Source organism: Typopeltis vanoorti, chromosome 8 (genome assembly GCF_054136105.1).
Source record: "Typopeltis vanoorti isolate ZY-2024b chromosome 8, IOZ_Tvanoo_1.0, whole genome shotgun sequence".
Classification (NCBI taxonomy): domain Eukaryota; kingdom Metazoa; phylum Arthropoda; class Arachnida; order Uropygi; family Thelyphonidae; genus Typopeltis; species Typopeltis vanoorti.
In genome coordinates, this window is record NC_143556.1 from 69438488 (window position 1) to 69461597 (window position 23110).

Sequence of the window (23110 nt, forward strand, 5' to 3'; positions counted from 1 at the left end):
TGCCTATAGTCTCAGTAATTTCACGCATTTTGACTCGCCAGTTATCTAATACCATGTTGTGCACTTGATCAATGATTTCTTGTGTTACACTTTTTGGACGTCCTTCATGTGGATTATCTTCAAGGCTGATACGGGCACGTTTAAACTCGGCAGCCTATTTCTTAATTGTTGAAAACGAAGGAGAACAGTGCCCATAAACTTTTATGAACTTCGAATGAACTTCTTTTGGCATTAAACCTTCTATTACAAAGAATTTTATAACCACATGATACTGAATTTTATCAATTTCAAGAGATTCAGACAACACTTTTGCTTCAGTGAATAAAACTTCAGCTGTATAAAACAAACTACTTGATAGAATGACTTGCAATTTCACATGGATGCTTATGACAGATGTATCAATTTATAAAAAAAAAAATCTTGCCAATGGTGTTGCCATCTATGGTCGAGGAGGCCAAGAACTTTTCAGGCCACCCTCATAAATATTACATCTGCTTCATAACTTGTGAAGTTATTTCAACCGGAATGAATGCTCTTCCAACCCTAAAGTGAACTAGCTAGGGTTCATGGCTTTCATGGTTATAAAGTGAAAAAATGTAACCTCTGTTACATTTTTTCACTTTATAACCATGAAAGCCAAATTCACTAAACAAGATAACAATATTAACCCAAGTTTCTGTTAAGTTCATGATCATCATTAATACTGGATAAAGCCAGTTGGAGATCACGGAGCATGATTTGCAGATTACATTCTGGTAATAAATCAGTAACCTGAAAATTAATCCATTTTTTCACAAAAGATGCACAATCTATGGACAGCCATTAAAGTACAGGTAACTCTCATATAACGCGGATGTTAGGTTCCATAGAAATGCCGCATTATATAAATCTCCTTATGCGAGACTCAGATCACATAGAAAAAATAGGGTTAGGTTCTGAATTCGTTCTTTTTTTTTTTTCATGTAATTCATGTAAGTTAATAAACATATAAACTATGAAACAAATGCATAGTATAAAATTATAAAAAATTATAAATTGTACGTAAACTTCTTTGCACATAATACATAAATTTTTAGGCAAAATAAAATAAAGTGTATATTTTAATCGTCATCACTCTCTTCAAAACTAACATTTCATAGATGTTCTTTATTTATGAGTGGATGGACGTCGGCCTCACTTGAAATCTCTTGGACATCATTAGTATAAATCTCTTTGTATACTTTGGCTGGTTTAGTTATCAACAAGTCAGTAATAAGACCTTGCTTACCACTATACTGCAATTTTTTATTAAGTTCATAATACGGAGCTAAACAAATATCCAATTGTCTCGTGAATTTTCCGGAGCGCTCCATTGAGAGATCATTATCCATAAAATAACATTCTTGCAAAGTCCAATCCTTCTGCTAATTTCTTTAAACTGAATTATTTAACGGATTCATCGCAATCAGAATCTTCTGCAGAATTTTCCCTGCCATTTGGTTCGACGTCATCTATTAATTGTACCAGTTCCTCCTCATTTAAATTACTTCCCCATCAATTAATTCACTAATTTTGTTTTCAACCATATTGCAAAAGCGCTCTAAGTGGCCATTACTATAAAAATATTTTTTTTTACATAAAAAAAGCATTACATATTGTATATAACTCACCAGAAAATAAAGTGCTCAGATTGAGATTAACATCCTTATGATTTTTAATGTGCTTGTTAAAAAAAGGATGTTTATATAGAAATTATCTCTGTTCAACAATTATTTTTAATTTATTTCCGAGTGTACCTATATATGCACAAGGGTTCACTCTGATTAGTGCAATGACCTCTTTTTTACTATTTCTTTCAGAATCCAAATAAATTACTGACTCAAGACCAAAATACAAAATAAACACATTTAATATAACAAAAACAATATATATATATACACTTCAAACAAATATCACATAACTAACTAAATTAATTGGATCCAAGGCCTTTTAAAAATAAACTTAAGACTAGACTAAACACTTTGTTTGTACAATGACAAAATGTTCATAGCCAGTTTCTCTCTCCGTCAAGGCCCTTTTCCGAAGATATATGACTTTATTTTTCATTTTCACAGGATCCTTTACCATCACTTATGTAACACGCATTAATTCTTCCTGACTTAATTCTGTCTCTTTTCCAGTAGAAATAATAGATCCGGCGTCCGTAATACAGATGAAACTTCCTAATCAGAGTTTTCTCGAACATTCCTTTAGAATGCGAATAGCAAATTCTTCTTTTATTCACTAAATGCTTATCGACAGTCTTAACTCTTCCAATTAAAAAAAAACTTACAGTTCTACGATTTCCTTTTCAGAATCTCCTATAAATCTTCCAATTAGCGTTTCCTCCAATATTCCTTTTAAAACGCCTATAGCAATATTTCCCTATTATTTATCAATACTTATTCCACTTTGAAACTTAATAGTTCCACGATTCCTTTTTTGGAATATGCTATTAATTTTCCTCCGACTGTCGCATAAAAAAAACTCAAGTTCCTCTGAATTTAAATATCTGCCGGCCTGTGTTCTAAATTCCTTCCGAACGCGATCTTGTTTATTTCTGTTACTCAGATACCGAACGCTTTCCTTGTCAGCTGTCAATCACACATCAAACTTCTCGGCGATCATGCACACTCCTTCAAAATGGCAAGCGAGAAACTAAATACAGTACAGGTAACCCTCGTATAACGTGGATGTTAGGTTCCATAGAAATGCTGTGTTATATAAATAACATTATACGAGACATAGATCACATAGAAAAAGTAGGGTTAGGTTCCAAACTCGTTTTTTATTTAATTATATAAACAACAATGACATATCCAACAAAAACAATATTTTTATTTAATTCAGGTAATTGATGTAAGTTAAGAAAACATAAACTATGACAAATGCATAGTATAAAATTATAAAAATTACAAATTGTACATAAATTTCATTGCACATGATGCATAAATGTTTTAGACACAATAAAATAAAGCGCATATTTTAATCGTCATCACTGTCTTCAGAAATAACATTTTGTAGATGTTCTTTAAGTGGCCGGAGGTCGTCACCACTTGAAATCTCTTGGACGTCATTTGTATAATTCTCATTGCATACTTCTGCTGGTTTAGTCATCAAGAAGTCAGTAATAAGACTTTGCTTTCCGCTATGTTGCAATTTTTTATTAAGTTCATAATATGGCGCTAAACAAATATCTGATTGTCTCGTGAATTTTCCCGAGTGCTCCATTAAAGAATAATTATCCGTAAAATAACTCCCTAACTTTCTTGCCAAGTCCAATCTTTCTGCTAATTTCTTTTAAACTGAATTCTTTAACAGATTCATCACAATCAGAATCTTCAGCAGAACTTTCCCCGCCATTTGGTTCGATGCCATCTATTAATTGTACCAGTTCCTCCTCATTTAAATATGTTTCTCCATCAATTACTTCAATATTTCGTTTTCGACCATATCGCAAAAGCCCTCTCCACCAAAAATGTGTGCGATGTTTATTATACGACATAGCTCGGCATCCACTGGAGGTACGAAATTTTGTTCCATTATGGCTTCAGGCCATGTTTTTTTCCAGCAAGCATTCAGCGTAGAGGGTTGTAATTCCTTAATAGACAGAGAAATAATTTTTACACAATTCAATATTGAAAACTTTTTCCATGCTTGAGGCAATGGCGTGTTTGGATTAGATTCCATTTTTTCCAAAATTAATTGAAATGTTCACCGAATATAATATGACTTAAATATTGATATTATTTCTTGGTCGAGTGGTTGAATAAATTAAGTAGTATTAGGTGGCAAAAAGGTTATTTTAATATTCGGATGGCTTAAATTTGTTGGGCGGCCTGGTGCATTATCTGAAATTAGAAGAATTTTGAAGTTCATATTCTTTTTTTTTGTGTAACTCTCTACATCGGGTAAAAAACACTTGAAAAACTAATTTTCAAACATGCTAACTGTAACCCATGCCTTTTTGTTGGCCTGCCAATAAACAGGTAGGATGGACTTGTCAAGCCCTTTCATCACACGAGAATTTGCAGAACAGTTAATAAACATTGGTTTTGTCATGTAATCACCCGATGCATTACTACAAAACAGTAGAGTAATTCTATAATGATTTTTAAAAGTTCTGCTGGGTATTTCCGGGCAGCTTCAACATCTGCTGATGCTGATTCTCCCTGGATTTTAAGATTATACAAAGAAAACCGCTTTTTATTAAGTTTTTGAAACCAACCCTTACTGGCAGAAAATCCATGCTGAGAGATGTCTTCTGAAGAATCTTGATCAAGTTCTTTTAAATGTTATAAACTTTGAGAGCTTTTTGCTTAATAAGGTGTCCATCTAAAGGAATTTTCTTTTGAGTGCAATCTTCTATCCAAATCATTAGAGATTTCTCCATTTTTTCTATTAGAATATCACGAACACGAGCAACACGCTTTGTACTTACCATTGACCCAGCAATAACACTTTCTCGGATTTTATGTTCATTTTGTTTGATTGTTCGAATTGTTGATTCATTAAAATTCAGAGTCCTTGCAACAACTCCTGGTTTTTCTCCAATTTTCACCTGATCCAAGATTTAAATTTTTTCTTTGAGAGAAATGAATTTCCTCTTCAATGTTGGTTTTTTCCCTTTCGTTGCAGTTTTAGTGGCCATTACAATAAATATAAACTTTTACATTAAAAAAATAACTCACCAGAAAATAAACTGCTCTGCTTGAGAATAACACAGACTTATGATTTTAAATGTGTTTTCCTGGCAGAAACGAAGACAATTTTCAACAATGAACACTTTATTCAGTAAACCCTAGATGGCGAACCTATGGCACTCGTGCCAGAGGTGGCACATCTGAGAATTTTGCTGTCACGTCACCGATTTACAGGTGATATCCTTTTATACGTTTATAAATTATTCAAGTTTTTTTTTAATTGTTACAATACGTACAAGCTGAATTTTGTTTTTCACAAGACAGCAGCTATAAAGACATTCATATAATTGGTGCGGTATTAACAAAAGATCGCGTGACTCAAAGACAAAAGCAACCGACAAGTGTTGAGTTGAATGCTAATTCTCTTCAATCGAATTCCATAACATCCGAAACTGTCATAACAACATTCACTATTAGTTTTAACACATTTACAACAGGATGTCATTTATCATTCCGATGTAACTTCTCATTACTGACTGGCACAACTCGCACAAACGTTTCAACCCTTGGTCGAATTTTATGGCTTCTTGTTTGCGTTTGAGGTGGCAGGCAAATCACACATTCATTATATGGCATGTTTCAATTCTTGGTAGTCTTTTATTTTAAGTTAGCCTTTGTGATCTGTCATAATGATATCGAGAATTTCAAATGCAAAAAAAAAGACACTTATTTCATAATTGAAAAATTGGACAGTAGTTTTTACTGTGTTTCAACAGTAAGATACTGTGTTTTGGTGCAACATATATCGAAACCGCGTTCAACAAGGGTTGCTATAATTTGTAGACTGCATTATATCGAAACTGCGTTGTATAAGTACCGCATTATACGAGGGTTACCTGTACTTCATTATTATAATGACATGTCCACTTATTTCCTTTGCTCAAGCTCCTTTTTAAGCAGCTTATAGAAGTTCCACTAAGCTAAGGTAGGATCATTACCGATTAAAAAAAAAAAACTAACGCTGCATGGAATTATCTTTATCTAGTTTAAACTTTCCTTTCTTAAGAGAAATTCCTTAGAATGAATAACTTTTAATTTCTAGCTGGTTCAGTTTACTAGTATAGAATAATTAACTGTTCAATAGAAGTATCATTTCTGAGGTCACATAGGATATTGTAAGCTTGAATTTTTCTTGTGCATTGAATGATGGGCCACCTTAGTTTTATGGCATTTTTCACCTTCCAGAGTTCTGATTTTAGAGGTAATATGTTATTGTAGTGAGGAATCTTGCATCTGTGAAGTAGACAAAGAGTAGCTATATACTCTATGTCCTTAGTGAATGAAGTTCATTTTCACAGGACCAAATCAACTTAGAGTTTAAGGAAATGTCTTGTGTCAGTCATGATTCATTAAACAGCCCTTGTAGTCACCTGTACATTTCATGTTAATGAATCAGTGACAGACAGATTGGCAGATAGTTTGATATTCATTAATGTAAAAAATCAAAATCGCAATATCTGCAATGATGCATGAAACGAAATTCTGAATTGGAAAACTATGCTAACCAACTGAGAGTGTCTTTTAAGTTAAGTACATATTTATCCCCAAGAAAAAACAAACAAATACTTAAAAAAGGAGTACAAATTCATGTCATTACAACATTGCACCACCTGAGAGCATGAAGAATAAATTTCATTTAAATAACTTTTTATCTTTCTTAGTTTGATTGACTATTTATGCAAGATTTGATTTAACTTTTCTAGAAACTATATGCAGTTATTGATTTACAAGGATCTGTAAGTGTCATAAAGCTTTTACATTCATCACCATATTCAACCACTGTTCCTCAGTTTCATTCAAAAAATTTAGAAAAGGATGAAAACTCTGAAGTAAGTGTTGTGTTATCCTACATCATTAGATCAGATTCTGTTTAAACAGAATGAATTATTTATAGACTTTTTTTGTACTGCTGCTAATTTAAAAATTCTTGTTATATATAATTAAAAGTAGTTAAGTATATGGAATATACTTAAACTGATGTTTAAGTATCATCCCTCGAGTTACGTCCTCTCGAAGATACATCTGTGATTCCATAAGGGAATAAATAACATTTTCGGCTATACTTTCAAACAAGATGCAAGCTAGCATAAGGTAAAGCATGCACAGTGGCAACCTCCCTCAGCAGTTGGCACATGTCTTCAACAGTTCCTCTGTTAATTTTGTGATTGAGAAATGGGTTATTTGCGTATTTATCATTAAATATTTCACAATGTTTTATGCAACATGGCCCCTACACACACACACACACACACACACACACACACAAAATCAATCAAAAAGCCTAGTGAAGAATCACAGAAAAAGGGGCGAGCAATTGATCTTGAAACGAAGTTGCAAGTTATAAAGCAACATGAAGCTGGTAAGTCCGTCACTATGATCGCACATGACTTCAGATGGTCTCATTCTACAGTGATGACCATTTTGAAAAATAAGAATAAAATCGTAGAGGTTGTGAAAGGATATGCTTCCGTTAAATCGATGTAGTGACGAAGCAACGACAAGGTCCTATCAGTGATATGGAAAAGCTATTTGCATCATGGATAGAGGACCTGAACCAAAAGCGCATGCCCCTTAGCACTGTGACCATAACTGCTAAGTCTCTTCAGTTGAATTAAGATTACGAATTAAATGCTTCTTCCAGTTGGTTCATGAGATTCAAGCAACGTTTTGCGCTGCATAATGTGAAAATGTATGGGAATTTGCAAGTGCTGAGAAGGCTGCCAAGGAGTTTGTGGAAAAATTGGATAAAATTATTACGGAGGAAAATTATTTGCCACAGCAAATATTTAATATGGATGAGACGTCCTTGTTTCGGAAAAAAAATGCCTGAGCGGACGTTCATCAACAAAAAGCTAAAATCTATGCTTTTAGCTTTTTGGTAATGTAGCTGGTACTGCATTTGGTACTGTTACTGGTAATGTAGCTGGATATAAACTGAAACCATATGTGATATGGCACAGTGAGAATCCACGAATCTTCAAAAACATTAGGAAGCATACTCCCAGTTCATTATTGGAGCAATAAGAAGTCGTGTTTGACTCAAAAATTGCTTGAGGAGGCCTTAATCAACTGTTATGCGAGTGAAATAAAAAGCTATTGTGTAAAAGAAAATGTAGAATTTAAAATTTTATTAATTCTAGATAATGCTCCAGGTTATATGTCTTATAGGGGTGATCTTCACCAAGTTCAAGATCATGTTTCTCCCTCCAAACACTAATTCATTGATCCAACCGATGGATCAGGGAGTTTTTGCAGTGTTTAAGGCTTATTATCTACGGAGAACTTTTTCACAAGCCATTTCTGCTACTGAAGGAAATGACCAGACACTCATGCAATTCTGGAAAACATTCAATATTTATCATGCTATTAAAAATATTGCTGTGGCTTAGAACAAAGTGACCTCTGAGTATATGAGTGGCATATGGAAAAAAGCATTAAAAAGGTTTGTGCATGATTTTGGAAGTTTGTAATAATGGGCCTAGCAAACAATCTAAATCTCAAAGTGAATGATGATGATGATGATGATGACATAATTCACCTCATAGAAAGTTCCCCTGAAAAGTTGACCAACGAAGAATTGGTCAAACTTGAGGAACAACTGTTTATACCTAGTTTCAAAGCTCTATACCTGTTGCAGAAGAGGAAAAACGAGAAAAGGAAGAGGAAAAAGAGAAACAGGAAGAGGTAGTTAAACAATTTACAGTGAAGGGTCTTAAAGAAATGTTCTTTGCAGTTAGCGATGTTCTCAAAATAGCTGAAGACATGGACCCCAATGTTGAACGCTACTTAATAATAGAAACGAAAGTACATGATGCATTTGCTTGCCGTGAACAAATTTATAAGCAAAAGCACATTAGACATTTTCATCAAAAAAACAAAGGTTACACCAGAAGAGCCACAGACTGATCTTTCACACAGAGAAAGTCGATTGTGGAGGAAGATTTTGGGTGATTATTCTCCTGTTTTATAATGGCATTAACACACAGTACAGTTTTATAATAAGGTTTAAAAATTAAAATGACAGTATACTTATTACTGTTAAGTCCCTTACCCCTATACTCTGTTGATTTAATGTATTGACTTATGTCCTGCCGGATGGAACGGAACCCGGATGTAAGTTGAGGGATGACTGTATTCCATATATCTTAAAATCATTTATGAAATATCCAGCATTTTTACTTTAAATGCCAAAGCATAAAACAGGATTGTGATATTAGCTGTGAAATCTTGTGGTTGCAGATGCTTATGACTCTTGGCTGGGGCAGTCATAATGCTGAACTAATGGAACATATGACCACTGAAGTTCTCATTATTTGCATTTTATTGGTCTTCATTTTTAGGATCCACTAACAGGCAGCATTGTTTTGTCATCCATATTAACCAAAGTGATCACTTATACAAAACGATTTACATTATACCCTGCTTTTAATCTTGTAATGGCAAAACTATTAGTGGATTAACTGAAATAGAGATGCAAATTATGAGACCACTTCACTTAAATGAATTTCACTTTGAACATACATGTCAAAGAATAGTTAAATTATATTAGCAATTTATTTTTATTATTATTTAATCTGCATCAAAATGAAGCAGTGATGTTTTGGAAAATGTGGTAAGAGCTCATGTACAGAAATGGGTTGACAGAGCATCTATACTTGGCTATTAAACAGAATGATTTTACTAAGGAAGGGTCATGTTTTAGCAACTTGCTCACATTTTGCAATAATGTTACCACTGAGTTAGATAAGAGGAATGGATACACATGATACTTTTGGATTTTACTAAGGCTTTTGACATGATACAACATGGAAGACTTGCATAAATTGAGAATATGGGATTGGATTATAAAATATTAGCATGGATTACAGGATGCTAACTGATAGATATCAGGGGGGGGGGTATATGCATGGAGGCATGAGTCTGCAAGATTTAAGGTGATTAGTTGTTCATACAAGGATCAATTCTTGGTTCATTTTCATTTAGACTTCACATTAATGACATTAGGAAGGATTTCACAGGAGACATGCAGTATTTACAGAATGATTTGAATAGACTGGAATTGTGGACTGGTGAAAATGGCTATCAGTTCAGTATTAGTAAATTTAAAATTATTCACTTTGATGTAATGAGATATCCAGTGTCATATTATATTAGTAGGATTATGCTAGAAGAAACTGGTCAGCAATATTAGTAGATAGGAAGTTGAAGTTCAAGGGCTGTATAGCAAAGATTGCAAATACAACTCAGAGGATGATTGCAATACTGAAATGAACCCTGAAGTGTAAGGATAAGGACATCATTTTTGCCTCTTTACAAGGTCTTGATATGACCTCACTTAAACTAATTCACATAGGTTCGGCCTCCCAGTTTTCCTGGTGATGCTGATACAGTGGAAAGAGTACAATGTTAAAAATGGTATCAGGATTGTTGAATACAAATTATGCAGACAGATTGAGAATTTGTTTACTGAAGAAACTTGCAAACAGGTGAAAAAAAGGAGGGTGGTATGATTGAGACTTACAAACTTCTGAATGAGTCATATAGGATACGAGTAGATGGAATTTTTCATTTTGTGGAGGATGGGGAGGAAAAGAGCATCCTTAGAAGTTGAGAATTAATGCAGTCAAGGAGTGAGAGCTAGGTTTTTCTCTCATATAGTGGTGCATGATTGGAATGGATTGCCTTTGGAGGTGTAAGTATTCAAGTAGTGTGAATGAATTCAAGGACAACTAATGTGGGTGATATGTAGCCTTCCTCAGTAGGTCCCAGATTCACTTAAGATCTCTCTTAATAATAAGAATAATAACATTATATAAATTAAGTGGATATTAAATCCAACATAATTTCAGAGCTGAATGCAGAAACTATAAAAGTTTCGTATTTGAAAGTTGACCAGAGAGCTTGCAGGAATACACTTGCTGCCATAGTAGGAATTGCCCTAGCCGAAGCTAATAGCAAGTACGCACACCGAAGCACCCATATATTCGCCTACTATTGGTCCATTTTAATAAGGTTTCACTGATCTGACAGCTGTTTTTAAACTCTTTGGTTTTCATCAGAGATCAGGCAGAAACCTAAGAGAACAAAAACTCTCAGTACTAAGGAACTCGGAGCATCGGAGAGGTGTATTTTTTGGTCAGTGTGTAAAGTATTTACTAAAATAAAGAGCCAAAAGGCTTCAATTTGGTGATGCAATATTATAATTGCATTGCCAAATTGAAGCCTTTTGGCTCTTTATTTTAGCAGAATAATAACAATTTTATTGAGTTGACACTCCCAGCCATACCAACATTGCCTGTTCTGTTGTCTATTTCCATATATAATTGCTGTATCTTCACAAAAAAGTTCCTAAATATCTAGCTGAAATGTTTTATTTGTTCTGTAGGTTCTTATTACTGAATGCAACTGATGTTTCAATGTTCCTGCTCATTTTCATAGTCTTCTTATTGCTAATTATCCTACAGATTGGGATGTGGTATATGAGGACAGATTGAGGGAATGCAGTTTGCAAAGCCTTGTGAATAGGAGGAAGAGAAAGAATATGATTGAGACGTTTAAGTTGGTACAGGGTTCCTACCAGGTTGATGTGGAAGAAATTTTTTTGTAGAATGGGAAAAGGAGTTAGAATAAGGGGACATAATTGGAAGCTGTATAAGGAGGATGTGAGCAAGAGAATAAGTAGCAGGTTCTTTGCATAGAGAGTGATTGGAGAATGGAATGTGTTGCTTGACATTGTGGCAAATGCAGATAAGTTGAATGAGCTTAAAGCACAGTTTGATGGGCTTTGTGTGTAACAGTGATTGCCTCCTGCAATGAGTCTTTTGACTCCATGGAAGTTTGGTGTTAATAATAGTAGTAATAATAATAATAAAAAATCTGTTGCAGCAAAGTTTCAATTTAATTAAGAATCCTGCAAGTGTGTACTATATTTATTTAAGAGTATAACATCACCTGCATAAAGGAAAGAGCCGAGTTAATATTTCCAATTTGAATATCAAGATTAATGCCACTTTCATTCATAAGGTGATCCATATAGCTAATGAATAACAGGAGATGCTACACACTCTTGTCTCTCACTTTATTTTACATCTTCATATGTTTCCTTCAATTCTAATTGCTGACTTACGACTTAAATATAGACTTAATATATTCCAACTTGCTATTTGTTCTTTTCTACTACATAATTATAATTGTAGTACTTTGAACATCTTTTCTCCTGGAACCTTTTCATTTGCCTTTACCAGATCTGCAAAACAGATCTTTTATACAAGATCTTTTTTATTATTCCGATGATTTCTCACCTCTTTGTCTTACAGTGAAAACAGCCTATGTTTGGCCTAAACCTTGATTATTTTTCTCCAGGTTCCTTATCTGCAATATTTTTAACAAAACAAGCATACTTTTCTCATGTATATGCTAGCATAAATCTTATCTGGAATGCTTAGTAGGGATATTCTTTTGCAGTTACTTGGTAATTCTGTTTTGTTTCCTATTTTTTTTCCTATACTATGACAGCTTTATTCCAGTCATTGGAAATTTGATATTCTGACCAGGCATTCTGAATTATGAAATTCAGCTACTGTAAAATTTTTCTATATCTGTATTTGAGCACTTCTAGTCGAATATCATCTATTCCAGCTGTTTGTACTCTAAAAGGAATGTGTAATTAAGTATTTCTGGTGTGGGCATAAAACAAGGTGGCAAGAGAAATGCTCTCGATGTGGTATAAATGGGGGACATTATATATTGAGACATTATCCTATGTGGAAAAAAGTGTCCAGACACCGGTGCTGTTTAAACAATACTGCATTTATTGCAAAATCAATAAGGAGTTGGCTGACCTTTTGCTACAATTACATTGTGCACTCTCCTTGGCACTTTCAATTAGATGCTGGTAACTAGTTGCAGGTATATTTTTTCATTCCTCCTGCAAAGCAGTGGTCAGTTCAGACACAGAAGTTGGATGTGTCATTCTAATCCAAATCCGATGTTCTTCAAGTTCATCCCAGAGGGCTCTATAGGATTGAGGTTGAAGCTTTGAGCTGGCCACTCCAAATTCTGTACACCCATATCTTCAAACCATGTTGAAATGGAATGTGCTTTATGGCATAGTGCATTGTCATGCTGAAACAAGAATGGTCCATCTCTGTAAAACTAGTAATGTGTAGGCAGTGTGATGTTTTCTAGAATATCCCAGTTGTTCATGGCATTCATGTTTTCATCCACAATCACCAACAGTCTGAGTCCATACCATGAGAAACATCCCCAGACCATGACGCCACCACCACCAAATTTAACAGTTGGCATGACACATGCTGGCTGATACCGTTCATTTGGCATACGCCACACCCACTAACGATCATCGGATTTAAAAACAGTCTAGCGTGATCCGTCACTCCATACCACTAATTTCCACTGGTCTAGGGTCTATTGACAATGTTCTTTGAACCAAGCAAGTCACTCACATTTGTACAAATTATTAACAGCTTGTATGCAGCAGCTCAGCCATGGAAATTTAACTTGTGCAGTTCCTTATGAATGGTCTTCATGCACACACTCCCCCCGTTGACTCTTGCAATTCCTTGGTGATTATTTGTGCAGAGGAATGACAGCACTCATGGACGACATGTTTCATAGCTCTCTTGTCCCCTTTCTGTCAATTTACGTGGCCTTCCTGAACGTTTCTTGGTATTTGTAAGTCCCTCATGTTTTCATTTACTAAATAACGTCTTGAACAGTTGACTTTTGGTGTTGCAGTTTTTCTGCTGTGGCACTCACGGACAGGTTGCTGATATGGCACCCTATAATAACACCTCATTGGAAGTCAGTAAGCTCAACACACATGGCCATGTCTCACAAGTAGACGATATACAATACTGTATGACATCCAAGGAGCTCACCTGCAGTTTTAAAGGTGAGCTCCTTGGATGTCATACCTCAGATGGCATATGTGATCTATTGCAGCCATTTTTGTTGCAGAATGGGGTGTCTGGACACTTTTTTCCACATAGTGTATATAACCAACTTGTATCAGTTTTTGATACTAGTGGCTTACCCAACATGTCAGCTGCTCTTCAATCTATGTCATGTTTTTTTCCACACCTCCTCCCTTGGAGCTTGTATAACAAGTCGAATCCTATCAAATGCCCTGACAAAATCCATAAGCATCGAGGTATAGTATATCCATTTTCCTTATCCACTTCTGCTGTCACTCTGTTATAGAACAGATTGCTAAAGTAATACCTATCTTTAACAGATCATCTCTCCTCTATAGATGTTGCTGATGTTGTCTATCCACCTTTCAATGGGGAACATTATTCTTCTCCTAGCTGGTCTTTCCAATACACTGATGACCACCACACCAGAAATACTGATATTGGTGACAAGGTGTAATTTATTGCATCAGTCCTAACATTCCACTTTTGTATAATAGAATTAACTCCTCCTAACCATTATTAATCTTGCATCTGCTGAAATTTAAGCAAAACAAGCAGGTCAGATACATTGTCAGATACCTCTTTTGCACATTCTGTTGGTATCCAAGCTATATACGAGTCCAAGTGCTGTTATCTCATCTATCTCTGTTCTTTCATCCATCAGCTACCTGGTTCAGAGTGAGTAATGCATTTTCCTGGAATACATTACTTACTAAAGTGGAAACGTGAACAGCTCAACGTATTTAAGCTCAGATCATTCTTCCTTTTACTGTCTTCATAACAGTAAAATTCTCTTGGATTTCCTTTAGCCTGTTCAGGTCCACAAAATCCTCTTGATATGCAGTTCTTGCTTTCAAGTGTTATTCATCCATTTAATTCTCATGCAATTAATTCTTCTAATTCAGGGGATGCAGTCAAATATGGCTTCTTTCAGTTGCCTTTTGACTAATTCTTATGTACTGCTGATTCTTCTGCCATGGAGAAGGATCATGCCAAGGCACTGCCTCATGCTGTTTTCTCCATTTGTTATAATCACCTGCATATTAGTTTTACATATGTCCCTTCTTAATCAAAGCTCTTATATGCATCATCACCTCCCAAGTCAAAATTGCATGGTGGTTCTCACCAGCTGCTGGCATATGTCAACTCATTTATGGATACATCCTCAGATTCAAAAACTCAGATACTGCTGCTATATCCACTGCTCTTGCTGTGAGTCCCTTCCACCGTGTTCTGTTTAAGGCACTTATTCCTAAGTAATTCTAGACATTCACTTTCTCTTGTTGTGTATACTTTCTCCTTACTGAAATTTATCTTCTCGTTGAAATCCCTCATAATGATAATCCTCCTTGTATTCATAAGATTTATCTGTTTATGCAGTTCATAGTCATCTTCAGATGAACCTAGCTTGTAGCAGTATGCACTTGTATATCTTATCCTGTTAATTTCTGTTTCACACCAATCAGCCCCAAACTAGTTTGAGTACTGAACAGTAATTTCTCCAAGCACTTATCCCAGAAACATTCAAATGTGACCTTTCAAGTACATACAAATCCTTTTTTTTTAATCATAGTCATCTCATAAATCAACATATTGCACTCCATTTCTCCTACATACTGGTGGTGGTAGGATACTACTCCTATCACCACAGCTGGAGATTTATATGATGGTTGGATTTAATTTCTCGGCAATCATTGGTGGTATTCTCCTGCCCTTCTTATCTTGTCTTTCCTCCCTGAATAAACTGAACTCGTCACATATTTTTTCTTGTAAAAAATTCTACTTCAGTCAGCCAGGTTTCACTAATGCCTATAATGTTTTGTCTTGCTCTATCTGTCATTTCTGAGAACATCTGACTTTTATTCCCATTGCTTCTGGCATTAGGGTATATTCATGATAACCGACTGCTAGGCTGAAGATTGTTCATGGAACTCTGAAAAACACAAACCAAATCCCACACCATATTTTCACAGTTTACACTTTTTTTTTATTGACGAACCTAGTCCTGCACCTCATTCTTTTGTCATTCACTCTTTGTCATTATACTTACAATTTCTACCATGTAATTTAATGCACTCATCCCTGCTTTCAGATATATTTTGTTTCCATGACTATTCATATTCACTCTTGTACTGAACAGTAATTTCTACAAGCACTTTGAATGTTCCTGAACCCAGGAGCATTCAAATGTGACACATCTTTCAAGTACAAATCCTTTTTTTCAATCAGTCATCTCGTTCATCAACATAGCATACTCCATTTTTCCCACATACTGAACTTACAGGATCATTTGCATCTCACTCCTTTCATACATTTTGACTGTTGCTTCCCCCCCCCCCCTTCCTGCTCAACTTCATATCCTCTCTCATACCATACCATATCATACCATACCATACTTACCTGTTTTCTTATCATTCATTCTGATCAACACAGTTATATTATCCACTCTTTGCACCTGCTTGTATATACCTTTTGGGGACGTGGCAGATCTTGCTCCAGGAAAACATGCTTTCATTTCTTAGTCATCAAATATTGCACTAATTCTGGAATCACCATATCCTTTTTTGTTCATTTCTGATTTCTTTAAAATTCATTTACTTTTTCATATGTTTTGTCTCCTTTCCTAATATTTGCCGAGCAGTTTTCTATTCCCTCCAACTCCTACATAGGAATGATAGAAAGAGAAACAGTACTCAATGAAATAGAAAACCAATACTCAATGCGAGAAGTGATGAGGTGATTAGAAGCAATCATCAAACTACTTGTACTTGTCATCAAGGTTTTTGTGACTACTACTACTTCTTTTCAGCCATTTTCTGTCCACTGCTGGACGAAGGCTTCCTCCAGTTCTTTCCACCTTTCTTTGTTCTTGGCAATGGTTGACCAATTTTTCCCAACAAATTTTGACAGTTCATCACTCCATCTTCTTTTAGGACATCCTTGCCACATTTCCCTTCTTTTGGAATCCAGTTCATTAGTATAGTGGTCCATCACTCATCTTCTCTCCTGGATAGATGTCTGGCCCATTTCCATTTTAGTCGCTTGTGGTGAAGAATGATGTCAGTGATGTGAGTCTGGCTTCTTATCCAGGTGTTTTGCTTCTTATCTTTTAATGTGATGCCTACTATGAACCTCTCCATTTTTCTTTGAGTTGTTGTTAGTTTATTTGCCAGTGCTTTTGTTAGCGACCAAGTTTCACAACCGTATGTGATGACTGGAAGTATACACTGGTTAAATGCCTTCCTTTTTACACAGAGTCGGACATATTGTTTTGAAAAATGCTTTTCAATTTTCTGAATGCACCCTAGGCAAGTTGAACTCTCCTATTTATTTCCTTTTGGAGTCCACAGTTTAGATCAATGAGATGACCTAAGTATAATTATTAAAAACGACACGTAAGTATGTATACAAAGAGACTCTTTCCAAGAAATTGTTTTCTATTATTATGTTTTTTGGTGTTACAAAATGATTAAACATGATTTTAGTTTTTTTTCTGTTTATTTTTAGACCGACTTTTCTGCTTTCATGATATAGGTCTTCTATCATTATATTAAGGTTTTCTGAAGTGTTTGGAAAAATTATGATATCATCTGCATATCTTAGATGTGTTAAGTTTCTGTTATTAATTTTTATGCCAAGGTTTGTCCAGTTTATATTAATAAATATTTCTTGAAGGACTGCTGTAAAGATTTTGGGTGATAGAGAGTCTCCTTGTCAGACACCTTTTTCAATTAATATTTTATTGCTACTTGTGTGAAGTTGCTGTTGCAGTGTGGTATATTTCCTGGAGGAGGTCCATATATTCTCCAGGTACTCCCTGATTCTGGAGTGCTTTGATTATTGCTTTAGTTTTGATGGAATCGAATGCTTTATCATGATCAATAAAGGCTAAACAAAGAGGCAATTGGTTTTCTTCTGCTTTTTCTATTATTTATTTTACTGCATGAATATGATCAATTGTGTTAAAGCCTTTACAATATCCTGCTTGTTCTACTGGTTGATTTGAGTCTAGAAGAGGGGTTAACCTGTTTGTTAATACTTTTGTGAGAATTTTATATAGATTGGAGAGAATACTAATTGGTCTATAGTTCTTTACTTCTTCTTTGTCCTCCTTTTTTAAATAACAGTATCAGAGTAGCATTTTTCCAGTTTTCTGGTATTTTCCCCTCTTCTAGGCATAGATTTAGTAAGTTTGTGACATGGTGAATGATATTATTTCCTTCCCATTTAATTAATTCTGTGTGAATTAGGCCTTCACTGGGACATTTTCCATTTTTCATTTGTTTCAATGCTTGTTTTATTTCATCTGAAGTGAATGGGGGGGATGAATTCTATATGCGATGGAGAAGAGTTATTTATATTTGATTTATCTATTGAAGGATCACTATAGAGTTTATTTTTAGAAGTCTTCTAGCCTGCTTAGGATTTGTTCTTGGTTCCTTATTATAGCTCCATTATTGTCTTTTATTGCAGTTATTTGACTTTTGCCAACTGATAAATGTTTTCTTATTGTTTTCATATTTTTATTGTTTTCAATTGTTTCTTTTATTTTTTTAGTGTTATAAGATCTTATTTCATTTCTTATCTTTTCCCTTTGCATAGTTCTGCATATTCTATTTTAGAAATTAAGTTTTTGTCTTGTTTAATATTTCGTCTCTTTTTTTTTTTTAGTAGTTGTAAGGTTTCCTCTGAAAGTTTATGATCTTTTTGTTGTTTGTTGGTTTTGAATTCATTGGCTGCTGAGATTATTACTTCCGTTAGGTTACTGCTTATTTTATTTTTGTCTTCTTCAAATATATTTTTCAAGTCTAGTTTTTGATTGAGTTTTTCTTCATAATCCTTGTTTTCAATAGGTTTTAAGTCAAAACTTCTTGATTTTTTGTTGTTTAGTCATTTTATTCTTTCCAATTTGGGGTTTATTTTAATTTTGGCTCTCACCAGTCGGTGGTCACTTCCTGTTTTTACTTGATTTAGTACTGACGTATCTTGAACTATTTCTTTATTGTTACACGGTATATAATTATTTCATTTTTATTTCTCCATTTGGACTTCTCCATGTTCATTTTCTTTTGAGGGCTTTCTTAAAAAATGTATTCATAATATAAAGCTTGTTACTGATAGAGAATTCTGTAAGAGCCATTCCTGAGTTGCTGCTTGTACCATATACGTATGGTCCTATTGTGTCTATTTGGTGAATGGGATGACATACTTTGGTGTTAAAATCACCCATTACTATAGTAAAGTTTTGATTGCTATTTCTTTTTTTGTCTACAGTGTGCTGCAGTGAGTCATAAAATGCTTATATCGCTTCATCAATGGGGGATGAGGTGGGAGCATATATTTGGATGATCCTGCTTTTAAGTTTGGAGTTTATTTTAAGTGTGATTTCTATTATTCTTTCATCTGTATAATTAAATTCTTCTATAAGGTGTGCAATTGTTTTCTTAATTAGAAATCCAACTCCGTATTGTCCTTTAGTTTTCCCATAATAGTATAAGTAGTCTCCATTTTTTAGTTTTATTAAATGTTCATCTTGCCTGCAAACTTCACTTAAACCTATGATGTCCCATTTAATATGTTTTAGTTCTTGCTGTAAGATGGTAAGGTCTTCCTCTTCTTTAAGTGTTCAACAATTAAATGTTCCTATATAGAGGAAAAGTGGATTGTATTGGTTACTGTTATGTTTATGAATTCTTTGGGCTATTCCAGTATTACTTATTATTTGGGAAAGCTTCCCCACTGCATCATGCTCTGGTCTCCATAAATGGTTTCGATCAGAGTAGTCATATAGTTGGGGAAATTTAGTCACATCCAGTGTTTTGCCCATTCTGGCCATGGACTTTACGGCCTTTCTTTCTTCTTCTTGGCATTATAGTGGAGGGGTTATGGCCTAATCTCCCACGCTGGCCACATAATGTCTTGGGATATGCATTTTATAGTTTTCTGCCAGCTCTTTGCTCAGTATCAACTTTGCCATGGCTCATTATGACACCATGTTTCCTGGGGCGGGGGGGGTATCTACATGGAGGCATGATACTAATTATATTTGTCATCAAGGTTTTTGTGACTAGGATTGGAACATTTAGATTCTATGTATTCTGGAACAAGCATTTAAAAATGTAACATATTTTTTCTACAGCATATTAGGAGTCTTTGTTGTAACTTTGCAAAAATAATCTTGGTAAGTGTTGTTTAGTGATTGGGGGAGCATAGTTGTCAGCTGCAAAAAAAAATATTTATCATTTTTTTTTTTAAATTGCATTTTGTGAAATGAATATAAACAGCCAAAATTCAAGTATAGTAGATTCCCATTGCAGTACTGTTTCATTTTCCTTTGTATTGTTGCTTCATTACTATGATGTTCTGGCGAAAGTCTACTCTTCTCACATCAAGTTTGTAGATCAGAAAGAAGGAAGTAAATCTTCAAGAATGTCCATCAAGTATGATTCCTCCCCCTTTCCACCCAACTTTATCTGCCATAAATAGCAGATTCTTGTTTAACCAGACTAGATCTTAGTTCTATTCATTTTATGATAACCGTTTTAATCACCTTCAAACTTTTTAAAGCTGTAAATTGCCTGACATCCTAGTACCCAACATGCTAAAATCATATATTAAGTAGTTGCTGTATAGCAAGTAAATGAAGACTTAGTAAAGTCAAATTACAGTGATTTTGCAGTTATTTGACCCTCAGTTAACCAACCTTAAATGGGTTTGTGTGTGTCAGCTGACTTCTACAGCATGGAGTAATTTTATCTTAGCTTTTCAACCTTTTAGTTATCTGGCATATTGATCTCCTGCTGTGGTTGGATAATTGACAGATTACTGTATTTGGTATCCTTCGAAATAAGGTTCCAACAGTAATCAAATTTTTTAATAGCTGCATTTCAGTGCATGTTCAGTTCTCAACATGCACTTCTAATTGCTTTCTATAGCTACAAATTTGTTTAGTATAGGCTGTATAATGAAGTATTTATTACATATATTTTTATGTATTTTTAGTGTGAAAGAGTTTATTGCAAATAAAAAAAAATTACACATATATATTAGTTTAATTAAAAAATGTATTCACTTTTTTACACTTGCATTGCATATTCCTTCAGGTACACATCAAATCTTGCTCCAGGAAAATATTCTTTAATTTCTCAAAAAAATTTTAAAAAATTATTAAAAGCTTAACAAAGTATATTGGGAATATTAGGCTTCTTACATCCACTTTTTCTAGTTGATTACTTTTGATATAGTTGCATTTAATTCTGATTAGCACCAATCTCTTTTTTTTTTTTAATTTTTTAAAAATTCATATTTTGGTTTTGCAGCCAAGTGAAAAGCATTCCAAAGAGAATTCCACGTACATGTTCCATGAAAACCATGGAAGAAATATTCAGCTGTTAAATGGTAGTTTAACTGCAAGGCGAATAGCAAGTTACAATCAAGGAGTTGTACTTACCAGTAAACCATTATGGAAACAGCAACTTTTTCAGGTAATTTAGAATTAAAATTAATTATATATATATAAAAAAAAAACCTTTATTGTATTTCTCTTACATGTATACAAATGGGATCCATTGTGCTTCAGTTAACTGAAAATATTTTCATTTCAAGATAGTTCTATTTATTTGTTTTTGTTTGATGTTTCAATTTGTTTATATCGATTCCAGTAATTACTCTTAGAAGAATAGATTATCACCAACCTTGTTGGCCGAGTGGTTAGCCACCCACTCTCCAGTCAATAAGCTATGGATCCAAATGCAACCATCAGGATGTTTGTGATTATTTTTAGGTGGTAGATAAATTTCAATACCTGGTGTGAACCCACTGTCTGTTTATTGAAGGCCTGAAATGACTTTAAAAAGTTCTGTGTTTGGTCTGTAGAGCAGGATTTACTATAATAAATTTATTTGTTGTTTATTTTTTAACGGTATATATTAGAACACAGAATAATAAGTAAATAATTATTTATTAACTTATTGCTGATATTTCGCTGGTGTTATAACCAACATCTTCAGAGCACAACAACGCAGTTAGTGACAAACTGTGTTGTTGTGCTCTGAAGATGCTGATTATAACACCAGCAAAATATCATCAATAAGTTAATAAATAATTATTTACTTATTATTCTGTGTTCTAATATATACTGTTAAAAAATAAACAACATGTAGTACGACGAACACATGTCTGTCCACACACATAATAAATTTAGTTTAATCCTTTATCCAAGTGTAGCAAACAAAGTTTGCACCTGAAGTATCTTCAGGACTGAGGCAACTCGTAAAGGTGGACCAAGCTGTCATCACTACTTGTCTTAGTATCTCCCATAATGCGAAGCACATCTCCTTGCAGACATGTATAATGCTATGCATTAAGGGAAGGGCCACTACCCAGACTGGTTTTGATCTTTATTGAGGTCTCGTCAGTGTGAGCCAGACCCAGAGGTGGTGATACTAAGGTGGAAGTAATGAGGAAGTCATATTTACCTATACTCTGGCTCCCACTAACGAGACTTCAATAAAGGCCAAAACCAGTCTGGGTAGTGGCCATTCCCTTAATGCATAGTATTATACATGTACGCAAGGAGATGTGTTTTGCATTATGGGAGATACTAAGACAAGTAGTGATGAGAGATTGGTCCACCTTTACCAATAGTTGCCTCAGTCCTGAAGATACTTCAGGCACAAACTTTGTTTGCTTACACTTGGATAAAGATTTAAACTAAATTTATTATAGTCTAGCCAAGTGGGAAAAAAACTTCCAACAAGATTTATGGACTAGGTAAAAATAATTTAAAAGTACAAAAACAAATATTAAATTAATAAAAAAAAAATAAATAATCCATAGCCCACTCTAGATTTACAAAAAACCTGTTATGCAGGAACCACACACACACACACACACATCATCATCATCATTAAATTACTGACATATACTCTCAGGGGGAGTGATAGTAATACATAAAAAGTTACATCATTACTAACTTCCTATAAGCAATTTTCCTCCAGATAAGCCTGTTATCTGTTAACATTCTAATATTTGTTAAAGATACCAAGAAAGTGTACTTGGTTTTAATCCTTTTTCCCAAGAAAGCAAAACAATGTTTTGCGCATGAAATATATTGACGTCTGAGCTACTTGTATATAGAGGCTAATGACTTCATATCACTTGTTTTAGTATATATCCCATAATGCAAAGCACCAGATGATATTGGTGTAGATCAGAGTTTCTCAAACTTTTTCTATGACGGAACACTTCACAAATCCTGAAATTTTCACGAAACACCTTGGTTATTTTCTAATGTATTAATTAATAAGTAATCGGTAATTTAACTTATTATATTGGTAATTAATAATTGATAAATAATTATTAATTAATAATTAATTAAACCATCATTAATTAATATGTGCTGGTTTTCATTGACATATCCCATTCTGATCACCAAAAATTTATAATATTATT

At 34.2% G+C, this 23110-nt stretch overlaps 1 protein-coding gene across 3 annotated transcripts in view; it reads left to right on the forward strand.

Annotated features, from left to right (window-relative positions):
* Window positions 1–23110, forward strand: part of Neurl4 (neuralized E3 ubiquitin protein ligase 4) — a 646806-nt gene that overhangs the window by 451552 nt on the left and 172144 nt on the right. For all 3 annotated transcript variants that reach the window (XM_090397278.1, XM_090397280.1, XM_090397281.1), the window contains 2 exons: window positions 6425–6550; window positions 20977–21141. In XM_090397278.1, coding sequence (XP_090253404.1) covers window positions 6425–6550; window positions 20977–21141 — 291 coding nt within the window. The remainder of the gene's footprint in view (window positions 1–6424; window positions 6551–20976; window positions 21142–23110) is intronic.